The 12,052-nt window shown below is 42.4% G+C and overlaps 1 protein-coding gene across 4 annotated transcripts in view; it reads right to left on the minus strand.

Annotated features, from left to right (window-relative positions):
• Nucleotides 1-8,840, minus strand: part of UPF2 (UPF2 regulator of nonsense mediated mRNA decay) — a 49,363-nt gene extending 40,523 nt beyond the window's left edge. For 2 of the 4 annotated variants that reach the window (XM_042816174.1, XM_042816170.1), the window contains exons 1-3: nucleotides 8,622-8,672; nucleotides 3,121-3,500; nucleotides 1,289-2,068 (exon numbers count right to left, since the gene is read on the minus strand). In XM_042816174.1, coding sequence (XP_042672108.1) covers nucleotides 1,289-2,068; nucleotides 3,121-3,482 — 1,142 coding nt within the window. In that variant the 5' untranslated portion in view covers nucleotides 3,483-3,500; nucleotides 8,622-8,672. Of the gene's footprint in view, nucleotides 1-1,288; nucleotides 2,069-3,120; nucleotides 3,501-8,472; nucleotides 8,562-8,621; nucleotides 8,673-8,787 lie in introns of those variants that run through there. The other 2 variants (XM_042816172.1, XM_042816171.1) reach the window with 2 other exon arrangements.
• Between the last annotated feature and the right edge of the window lie 3,212 nt (nucleotides 8,841-12,052).

The following is a 12,052-nucleotide window of genomic DNA, read 5'->3' on the forward strand; positions in this document are numbered from 1 at the left end:
TTTATACTGATTGAATTAAACAGTGGCAACGGCTAAGTCAACAACTGCCTTTAAAGCAATAAGTTAGCTGGAGAATTAATGCTAGCTCAAGAGTGAGTTTATGATCCCCTGAAACACAAACAGTAGGACTGCAGCACAACACCTATCAGCACAGTGGGTCAAAGTTAAAGCCTTGATTTGGGAATGTCAGATTTGGATGTGTTCCAAGCATACATTTAGAACTGTGCTAATGATCAGCATTTTGACTGAAACCTGTGGATACACACAGTACCACATCACATATCACTCCTACCAGCCTGGAGTACTTCCAAAGGATATATAACTATTGCAATCATTTAAGACCCACAGCTGGCTTTAGGTTCACCCTGAGATTGACAATTCAGGATGCTTTAAACAAAAAGCACGTTTTTGTTGGGTTTTTTTGTTTTGTTTTGTTTTTTAAACAAGTTTGTTTATGGTAGAAATAAAATTATTCAGATCTTAAAAGGTATATATATATTATATATTATATTATTATATTATATTATAATAATATATAATATAATATAATATAATATAATATATAAAATATAATATATTATATATATTTTATATATTATATAATATATATTATATAATATATATTATATATTATATAATATATATATATTAATTCTTCAATATTAATATTTCACATATATAAAAAAGGATTTGAATCAAATTGTCTGTACCTTTAAGCATCTGCTTATACAAAAATTGTAAACAATGAAGTTTAAAGGGTACTTTTTTTAATCCCATCTTATTTTTTTCCATACTCACTACCATTGGCAACATTGGTACACTAAAAGAAATGCAAATGAGCCAAAAACATTGTGGCATATGCTCCGTTAGATAGGTGTGGGTGGAAAGGGAGAAATCAGATTATGTCAACTGGAAAAGGCCAGTATCAGCTGGTAAATAAGCAAGACACTCAAGCTGCTATGGGAGCATCACCAAAATAATTTAATTAAGAGAATTAAAGGTCAAAGTCAGCCTGCACTTTCTTCAAAGATCCTTGAGCAATCTGGGTTTTTAGCTTTTTTTTTTTTTCTTTGTTTCTAAAAATTGTTCTTTAAGTATTCAGAGAAAGCTTGGAACTCTTTACAGCTTGACTGGATTATTTGATATATTTTTAGGCATAGCACAGAACACACATCTCCTGCACACCTCTAACAAGATACTTTTGGTGACAAATATTGCAACAAATCTAGGCATTTCAAAACCAAACTATTGTTTCCTCCATAAACAAAAAGCAACATTTAAATGTCACCTGTTTTGTCTTTCAATATTTTGTAGCTCCCTGTGGTCCCTTTTCAGGTGTTTGGTCAAAGACGTAAAGTACTCCTTCAACAAATTCTGGAAGGGCTGTTGTTTCTCTGGGCTAATTATCTCACTAGGAGGAAAGCTCAAGTTAAACTTCTCTGCAACAGTTTTTACTTTCCTTGGTACCAAACCAGCAATGTCATCTCCACAGTGCCGACAAAAGCTGATCACCACAGAAACATGAGTGTGGGATTCTCGATCAGCGTTAATAATATTTTTAAGTTGCTCATAGATTAAAGACAAACCTTCCTTGTCAGTGAAAATCCCAACTATAGTCAATTCTGCAATGAAACGCAAATCAGTTCTTAGCTTTGTAATGTTGGGAGTCTTCTCTTCTTTCCTTGCTTCAAAATGCTTTTTCCAAGCCTGAAGCAATGAAGGGGCAAAATCAGCATAGCGCTGGTGAAAGAGAGAACACAAGTGCACAGCGCAGTTCACATCCGATATTTTCAGTTTGGCTTCCACAATAGAAGCTACTGCTTCTGCAATGTATTTGCTTAAATTCAGGCTATTAAAATCGTGGGACAAGGAGTCCCTTTGTTGCTCTGTAATGGTTTTTAGCTTCTTAACAAAAGCTGTGTTCTTCTTCAGACTGGAGTCTAATCTGCTGAAGAAGTTTTCCTCGGGGCGACTGTCTGGCGCACTCTGGTTTTTGCTGCGAAGCTCCTTCCTTGCCTGATGGCGCTCCCAGGCCTCCTGATGCAACTGGTGTGCTTCCTCTTTTTCTCTAGGAGAAGAAAAAGGAGTGATTATTGTTACAGCACCTTACTCCCACATTAACGGGTCAAAGAAAGCGAGTTTGAAATCCTCCAGTAGAGCTGAACAGTACTAAAAGACTATTTTTTTAGTATTTAACAAGTTAATCCTGGAATGCTAAAGCATCTGCTTGATCAACCACTGCATGAATTTATTGCTTGAATTTATTGCTCCAAAAAGCACGTCCCACTTGTTACAACACTGAATTTCTCACGTTCTTCTATGCAGAACATCTTAATCCCACCAGACTTGCAAAATATAAACATGAAACTTGATTTACTCCTGACTGAGATTAAGTTATTCCAGAAGAGGACAGCAACCTTTTAAGAAGTTACTGTATTAGAGCTAAGGGAAATCTTCTACTCACAAACCACTGAAATTAGGGAAAACTTGAAACAGCTGAATTACACCTGCCCCAGCTAGAATTTGGCTATGACATTGTTCCCCATCTTCAGAAGTGACATACTTGATATACAAGAATGTCCAGAATCTTGGCTTTACTGTCCTATCGATGCTATCTTCAACACTGCAAGACCCTTTGACATCATACTAAAAAAATATTGTCTTGGTAAGATCACATATTGAAGTGATGGGTTATGTTCTGCGTTTGCCATCCATGTATCAATTGACTAAGATCAGTGCAAAGCAATTAGAGCCACTGCTCACAGTAGATTTGCTCCCTATACGGTCTGTGGACTCACAGATGTTGTGCTTCCAAATTTACAACACTAACAATTCTCTATCTCAAAATAAACTGTGCTTCTTCATTGTCAATCCGGGCTTCACACGATTACCACACAGAGAACAACACCAAAACCCCATCCTAAAGACAAAAGTAACAGAGGTTAAGAGATGGAAAGTCAAAATGATGTAAAAACTGGTATCCTCATGCAGGCATATGTAATCTGTAGCACGACACACAACTTATTAACTCAAACAGTTCATCTTTTCTAACTCTGCCCCACAGTCCCCACAGCAGGACTACAGCATTTGGCACAATTAAAATACTTAAGTACAACTTACTTCAGCTGAGCAGCTGCTTCTTCTTGTTGACGTTTAACTTCCTCCTCTTGCTTCTTTTTCTCTTCCTCTTCATGTTTCTTTTTTTCTTCCTCTTCTTTCTTCTTTTGCTCTTCTTCTGCCTTCACTTTATCCTCTTCCTTTTTCTTCCTGTCTTTGTCTTCTTTTTTTCTTTTATCCTCATCCAATTTTTTCTTTTTGTCTTCAGGAACCTTTACAGTCTCTCTCTTTACCCCAACTTTGACATCATCTTTTGGTTTCTCCCTGGTGCTCACCGGTCGCCTTTCAACAAATTCTTTTTCCTTACTATTTAGCAGAGATTCTTTTTCATCCATATTTGCTGACTTTTTGCGCTCAGCTGGCATTGTCTTACCCAGGCAAGTCTGCAGAATCACAGGAAAATAAATACTGTTAACCCACATTTGATATATTAAAGTCATTCTCACAGCCCACCTGTACTCAATTCTTAACTGACCAGAACAGAGGTTTGACATACATTTGTCAGAACTAAGGAAGAGATCTAAACAGATAAAAAGTAATCTTTTCATTACAGCATTCCAAGTCATAAAGTCAAGGTTATGATAAAATAATTTGGATAATTTCCACGTCTAAGTTATTACAGTGATGTTCTGAACAAATTGTGAAGTTGTTCTCAGCAGAAATTGTGAAGTACAAGCATTTGAAATTTTTGCAACCTGACAAATGTGTAATTTTAGTTCATAAACAGAAATTCATCTGAAAAAGAAAAAATCCAAGACTGATGAAAATGAATTACTTAAAACTTAACTTAAAACTAAAAATATTTGACTCATCAGCATGCATCAGCATCACCTGTCCTATTGAGATTACTACATGTCACCTAAGAACTCTCCCTCTTCTAATACAGGATCACAGGACAACACAGTTTTGACCTGAAAAGGTTCAACGTCCTGCTCAAAGCCCACTGAGTTCTGAGGTCAGACAAGAATGCTCTGGGTTTTCCCAGTGCAGTCCTAAAAACCACCAAGGAAGGAGATTGAAGCCCTCCTGGACAACCTGCTCCAATGCTTTACTGTCCTCATGGTGAAAAGCATCATCTCATTCCCACTCTCCCAAGATGTCCCCAATTGCTGGGAGCATTCTTCCACACAGCACAAGTAGCAGCTGGAAGAATGCTGTGCTGAATAAGGTGAGTGCACGAGCCTCCCTGCCAGCAGAACAAACCAAAAAACAGAAAGGCTGTAATTAGCAGGAATTATCAAAGGCTCCAAACCATGACTCTACTCAACTGACTTGTTTTTTCCTCCCCTATGACTTGTAAGAGCTTCATCATCTTTAGGGTTTTCAGCCCTTTATGCCTTAGTTCTATTTGGTGAAGGGATCCAAAAGACAACATACAATCAACAAGAAAAGACAGACTCACAGAATAGTTATGACTTGAAAGACTTTGGATGTCACCTATTTCAAGGTCTTGCTGAAAAGGGAGTCAAAATTAGGAACTTGCCCCACGAAGTTTTGAGGATCACCAAGGACAGAGATATGACAGCCCCACTGTGTCCTTGCTCCAGCAACTGAATATTCAGTATTGAAAAAAACTTCTCATATCATCCTTGAATTCAGTATGCCCCAACTTGTGCCCATTTGAGCTCATTCCTACCCATGTACAGCTCCAAGGAGAACTTGGCTCCATCTTCTCTGCACTGTCCCACAAGGTAGCTGCAGGCAGTAATAAGACCTCCCCTTCTCTTCTTACAGATGAAGAGACTGTTCTCTTTGCCTTCAGACATTGTCTACAGCCTCCTAACGATCCTGGTAGTTCTCACAGAGAATTGCTCCAGTACAGCAATGACTTTCTTGGAATAGAGAACCCACTACTGGAGCTGGTACCCAGATGTGATCTTGCAAGCACCAAATAAAGAGGAAAAAACTTTGAAGCTGCTGGCTTGTTACTACAGTCCAGAACACTGCTGGTCTTATGACAAGGGTATTCTGCTGACTTGTGTCTAGTATCAGGTAGGGCCAGACAGCGCTGAAACAGTCAAAAGAAACAGGTAAGCCTTATTTACCTCACACTAAATTCATAACTTACAAAAAAAAAAAAAATGTATTTTGTATCAATCATAAGCTATATCTCACTCTCCTTCATGCTGTTTAGCTTCAACGCACTGATAAATTGCAAAACTTTAAACTCCAGATCCAAGAACACTGCAAGGCATTTAGCAAAATGCTTGCATGTTAGAAGAACCTCAGTCCTAGCTCTGCAAATATTTATCCATCATTTTTTACTTGCATATGCTTAAATGCAAATATAGGTAGAAGTGATGGACCACGCTGCATGTGGTATCTCCTGAAAAAGCATCACTTTTATTAGTAGTGCCTGTTTGATTCCCAGTCACCACTTCTTGCCTTTCTACGTTTCAATTAGACCAGATGATGAAAAGAAGCCGGATTGAAATATTCTGTGCATCTACTCAACAAAACAGGGTAACAAGGCACATCTCAGGCCAGCTAGGAATGCTTCCAATATTGTTTTTGACTATTTTGAAAGATAGTTATAACCAAGACATCACACCAAAGAAAGTTTATTTCTTACTAAGTGGTCCACGTTCCCTGCCTCCACTGTGAACCACAACACAAGAGATCCATATATTGGCAATCTCATGTGGAACACCTGCATTTTTTCAGATGTTTGCAAGTGTCTTACGAAGAGAAGACCTAGCTGCAAAATTTGACAATGTTCACATACAGGCAGTGACGTGTTAGTGGTAAAGAAACCATCGGGGCCTTTTTGAAGGCAGCTGGCAACAGCACCAGCAAAGAGACATTTCTGATGCCGTTCTGTGGAAGCGAGACCAATCAAATCAGCACAGCTTACACAACTACTAGCAAATCTGGCTCCCTAATGCATGTATACAACCAAAAGGTTTCACAGCTCAGCAACTCTGAACTACTTGGATTTCAAAAAGCTGACAGACACCAACTTAAAACAGCATTATTATGAAATCAATACTTAATGCCAAAACAAAACAAAAACCCAAACAACTAAGCAGCACTCAGAACTCCTTCAAGTTATGGGTCAGAACTAATTTCCCATCTCTTTACGCCACGTAAATGGGCCCTGTTCCTTACACACTCATCTGGGAGACGGGAGTCCTGCACTCATTTCACGTTCAGCAATGTTAAGTCCATTAATCTTTCTGCACTGTGAATCCATACTGTTAGTTCCAATAGTTCCAGACAGCAGTTTAGCTGCCATTGTCACCACTGAAAAAAAAGTGGGAGGAGGGAGGTTTTCAGAACTTAAACACTGCTGTAACATACAAGCAAGATTACATCTGGTGTCACGCCGCATGAAGACTTTCCATTAATTATATTAAAATGTTTTCCCACCAGGAAAGTCACTCAAAACAAAGAAAGATGTATCCAGTTTGCTTGTATAAAAGCAAGACAAAAAGATGTGATAAAAGGGATGGAGCACTATGATTTCACAAGGGAACATTATCTACTTCCCACACCCCTGTAAAACCAGTGACGAGCCATTAGCTTACAACGGATTTCTGACCTATCCCACAGGAGATACAACACTGCTCACTGTCTACCATATTAAGCCCTCCCAGTTGTACTGGCAGCTCATTTATGCCTACCACCAATTTATTAAAGGAGGCAGCTTAGCATGGTGGCTTCCAGCTCTACGCAGACTGATTCACTGGTCAGCTTGTACGGGTCAGCCAACAACATGAGCAGAACAGAAGTGCCCACAGAGCACATGCTGTATAGCCATTCTCTCCTGAGAAAGTTAGTTTCAGTCTTTTTTCCCTTCAGCTACTGGTTATTATAAAGACCTGTAGACAATTCATACCTTCAAAAGATCTAAATTGGATGAAACTGGTTCACTAATAATGGGAAATGGAGAAAAATGGTAACAGGCAGAGGACTTGCCTTGGTCTCATTCCCACATGAAGTTAGGCTGCAAGGTAGGGTCCAGGTACACAGAATGGTAAGGAAACATTAAGATGCGCATCAACAGAACTTCTATTTTGTATCTAATGCTTATGTGAATGCACTACTGGAAAGGCAGGATAATGACAAGAGCTTCATAAACTGACAGAAGGAATTAGTGCTCATTGCTGGCAATTAGAAAGGACAAGACACACACGAGACAACGGGCCCATAAGCTCTTGGTCTTTCAGCAATACATTTCCAGAATGATATTTGAGTTTTCTGAAACTCTTCTTAGTTCCAACAGTTAAAGGTGCTGCTTTCCCCAGAGAAAACCACTGAACTCTCTCACTACTTGAACCACCTTTACTCATCTTAATTTTCTCTTTTAAAATTGTAGCTGAATTTTTACTTAGTTTTTTTTTTTTTTTAATACTAACTTTAGTATTTGAGACATTTATGAAATGGGGTTCACAATACTCCAGGCTCAGAAACTTTACTTTAAAAAAAAGGTCCTTGAAATACAAAGGTAACACTTATGATGAAGTATCTATGTGAATACTTAATCTGAAGGAAATAAAAGATTCATAGAAGTTACTCAGCATCATTAATCTAGCCACCAATCAGAATAGAAGGATAAACATCACCACCTTGGCCTGATATGCTAAATACTCACAAACCAATAAAAATCTGTTGTTACAGACTGCAGTACCAGAATCTCAATCCTTACAAACACAGCTTTGGCTGAGGGGAGGTGGGGAGAACAGACATACAACTTTACTAATTAAGAACAGTGATTTACTTCACATATTTTTTGTATTGGCACTACAATTTCAATTGATCACATCAGCATTCCTTTATGCAGGTGCTTTGTTAGGTAAGGGAAATAAAGAACAAAGACAGGAAGTCCCACTTCTGACACTTTGAAAAACCTCAAAGAGCAAATGACAAACTTCATCAGAAAGCACATCACCAAAAAAAAAGAAATCAAGAGTCTCGGGGAACGTGAATTGCAATTAAAGTTTCTCTTAACTTTAAGTTAGGGACATATGAAAACATAATGGCTGGTCAGAGAAAAATCAGCCTAGGCACCACAAGTTTCTGACAAACGAGATGCGGAGCTCTACAGGAAATCAGAGCCACGGAACGGCGGGGGAAGGGGGGAAAGGGGAGCGATTCGACAGGACTGCTGAGCCAGGCGGGCAGTTTTACTTTCGATTCCACGCCTCAGAGCTGTCAGAGCTGCAGGAACACCCCTTCCTCCAAGGCCCGAAGGCAGAGATAAGGCGCCAAGCACTTCTCAGCCCTCCCCTCCCTCCGGGCCGCTCCTAGCCGCGCACACGGGCCCTCCACCCGCCTTCCCACAAGCCCGAAGGAACCGCCGCCGCACTGCACAGCTCCCGCGCACAGCTCCCGCACCCAGCCCTTCCTCCTCACCCCAACCCCGGGCCTCCGCAGGCCTCTCCCTCAGCCTCCTTGCGGCTCCCGCGCCCTCCGGCCCCGTTCCTCCCTCTTCACGTAAAGCGGCACCGCTCCACCCTCCGGGCCTTCCGCCGCCCCGCGCCGCCCCGCCTGAGGCCCGCTACCTGCGCCCGGTGCAGGCATCGGCCCGGCCGCCCGGGGAGCGCCGCCTCCTCCGCCCGCCGCCGCCCCCTCCCGCCGCCCCCTCCCGCCGCTCGAGGTCCCCTCGCTCCGCTCCCCTCACGCCGCCCCGCCGCGCTCCCTGCCGGGCAGACCGTCACGCCGCCTGACCGAAAGCGCCGCTCGAAGCGAGCTCGCTCCGCGCTCCTCCCGACACCCAGACGAGAAAGAACGGGCGGCGAGGCCGAGCCGCGCCGCTGCGGAGATCTCGGATGGTTCGGAGAACCGCGCATCCCGAGAGGCGGGCGTCAGGCGGCGCGGCGGGCAGCCCCGGGCGGGGTCCTGCGGGCGGGCGGCCCCGCTCGGGTTACCGGGCGGTGCGGAGGCGGAAGTGGCTGCGGGCGGAGGGGAGCGGCGCGGCGATGCTTTGCGGTACCGCGTGACGTCACGGCGGGGCGCTGCTGTGTGTGTGAGCGCCGCGTTGCGTCACGACGAGGAGTCGTGTGGTGGAGTCCTTCAGTTCGCGGGTGGCCGCGGAGGCGGCGCTGCTTCAACATCCGCTTCGTCTTCCTGATGCGAGCGTGAACGCTTAGCAAAATTTATCTGCATCACACCGTCCCTGCGTACCTCAGATCTGTGGTCTGGCCTGGTGTTGGCCATAAGACAACCCTGAAGGAGCCCAAGTCGAAAACAGTCTGGCACCATCCAGAATGTACAAGTGTGCGTCTGGTTTTTATTTTAAGTTTGGAATTCAGATTCTTAAGCATTCAACTTCTGCGAGTTGAGCCTTTGCTTGGCTATGGCAAAGTGCTTACTTCAGATGTGCACAGCGCATGGCACTGGGGCCGGGATCACAGAATCACAGAAATGTAGAGGTTGGAAGGGACCTCCAGAGATCAAGTCCAACCCCCCTGCCAAAGCAGGTTCCCTACAGCAGGTCGCACAAGTAGGTGTCCAGGCGGGCCTTGAACATCTCCACAAAAGGAGACTCCACAACCTCCCTGGGCAGCCTGTTCCAGTGCTCCGTCACCTCACCGTAAAGAAGTTCTTGCGCACATTTGTGCAGAACTTCCTATGCTGCAGTTTCCGGCCGTTTCCCCTTGTCCTGTCTCCACACACTGCTGGAAAGAGTCTGGCCTCGCCACTCTGCCCCTCACACCTTAGATATTTATAGACCTGGATCAGGTCCCCTCTCAGTCTTCTTTTCTCAAGGCTGAACAGACCCAGTTCACTCAGCCTTTCTTCACAGGGGAGATGCTCCAGGCCCTTCACCATCTTTGTGGCCCTGATGATGGCATGATGAGGATGGGCACAGTGAGGCCATTGAGCTGTCACAGCTTTTATTCACAGGCAGCCCGAGGATGGGACCGCGCACAGAGGCAGAGCATTGGGCGTGCGCTGCCAGCTGTGCAGGAATGGGCACGTTTTGTTCCAGGAAAAAAGCTCTCCCCACATTGTTTAATTTTCATGGCTCATTTTGCAGACACGTCTGAAAATCTCTTTCTGGAAAAGTTTATTAATGTTTGAAAGGATGAAGTCATGCTTCTTATGTACATTGATCATTCGAGTGTGCTCGCTACACAAAGGTGTCACTTCCCAAAATGCGTCAAGTTACCAGGTTGCTTAAACTGTTTTGTCAGAACGGAGAAGATCCATGTAAGAAAAAGAGGGGCTAAGTGGGGAGGACATGTACATATTAGTGCTTTATTCTCCAAAGACACCAGTCATGTAACCTGTCAGTGGATGCCTTGCAATTATTCCTTTTTCTTGTGGTTTAATAAGGCAATCTTTGCTTTATATGAGCTTTACATCTCACTTTCAGCAGTATTACATCAATAAATGTTGGTCTATTTTCTTTTGTAAAATGCCGTTGCTACCTTTTCTAGCATGAATAAAATGCTCTGAAATTCTTCCCAATTTTTTCAATATGTTTCCTCAATTACTGGCACCAAACACACACACTATTCAGACAGCCATAGCATGCCAAATACTGGCCTAATGTACAATCTGTAGGTGTATACAAAATTTGTCTTGTAGCCAAATTGGGAAAATAATCTTTTTTGCCAAGCGAGCTGATAGTCATCTAACTTTTTTAGACCCATCTGTTTTATTCCTATGATTTTCAGAAAATATTTATAATCGCTGTTTCCTGGAGAGGGGCTACATTCTAGTGCACGTATTTTTTCAAGTTGTACAAATTTAGGTCTGATCCTGTTCAAATAAATGACATTTACTTGCATCCAATCCAGTGTCACATTTGTAGCCAAACAGCCTTTCTTCACCACTTATCTCTAGCTGACAAATCTTGTCAGGACACTCTGGGAAGATTTTGGGGTTTGGTAGGACTGCTGAAGTGGCATGGATTACAATCCCTTTAGAATTACACCCAGCCACTGCTGATTTTCAATTTAAAATATGGCAAGTTTAGAACCACTAGGTATTTAGTTCTATATTAATTAGCATATACACCTCCATTTTTGAACTTTATTATTTAGCTATGATATCAAGTAGAGCAGAATTGATACAGCAGTATCTTCTACAACAGCCACTCAGCCTCTGCTGGAAGAGTCAGGCCAGGAGATTTCCCTTGGGGAGCCAGAGCATGTGAACTTAGCAGTGGTGTTTCTGCTGGTAAGGGTAACGCTTTCTCACGCTCAAGACATGATCCAAGGTCAATAAACCTTTCTTTAATTGACATAGATACAGCTACAGCAAGAGTTTTGCCACATGTAATTGCATTCTAGACAAGATGGTTATGCTGGCAAATTCTGCAAAACACTTTACATCTTTAGGAACTGAATTTTCAATCACAAAAAAAAAAAAAAAAAGTAATTGAAGGGAGCTTATAAGCAGGAGGAAGAGCAAATTTTTACATGGGCAGATAGTGATAGGACAAAAGGGAATGGCTTTAAACTAAAAGAGGGGAGATTTAGGTTCAGTGTTAGGAAGAACTTCTTTATTCAGAGGCTGGTGAGGCACTGGCACAGCTGCCCAGAGAAGCTGTGGGTGCCCCATCCCTGGAGGTGCTGCAGGCCAGGTGGGATGAGGCCCTAGGCAACCTGAGCTTGTGAGGGGCAGTCAGTCCAGGGCTTTGAGGTCCTTTCCAATGTAAGCCATTGTACAAGTCTGTGATTCTGAGAACATCACAAAATTCAACATCTTCACTTGACATGTATTCCATAAACCCACACTTAGACTTCATTAAAGTAGGAAGGGAATTCTTATATAGAAATATTTTCTTACTCTTCTGGGACCCACATTGTGTGGCTGAACCACCTCATTGTAGTCCTTTATAATTCGAAAATTTTAATGTTAAGACCTATTCATATGAATAACTGAGAAATACTCAACTAGCTCTCTATCAGCTTTAAACAAAACCATATTGATACCTGCTATTTGGCTGATAATTACCTACCAACTGTGGAAAAGTATTTCA

Source organism: Centrocercus urophasianus, unplaced genomic scaffold (assembly GCF_019232065.1).
Source record: "Centrocercus urophasianus isolate 14NV4802_14NV808 unplaced genomic scaffold, USGS_Curo_1.0 seq_15, whole genome shotgun sequence".
NCBI lineage: Eukaryota > Metazoa > Chordata > Aves > Galliformes > Phasianidae > Centrocercus > Centrocercus urophasianus.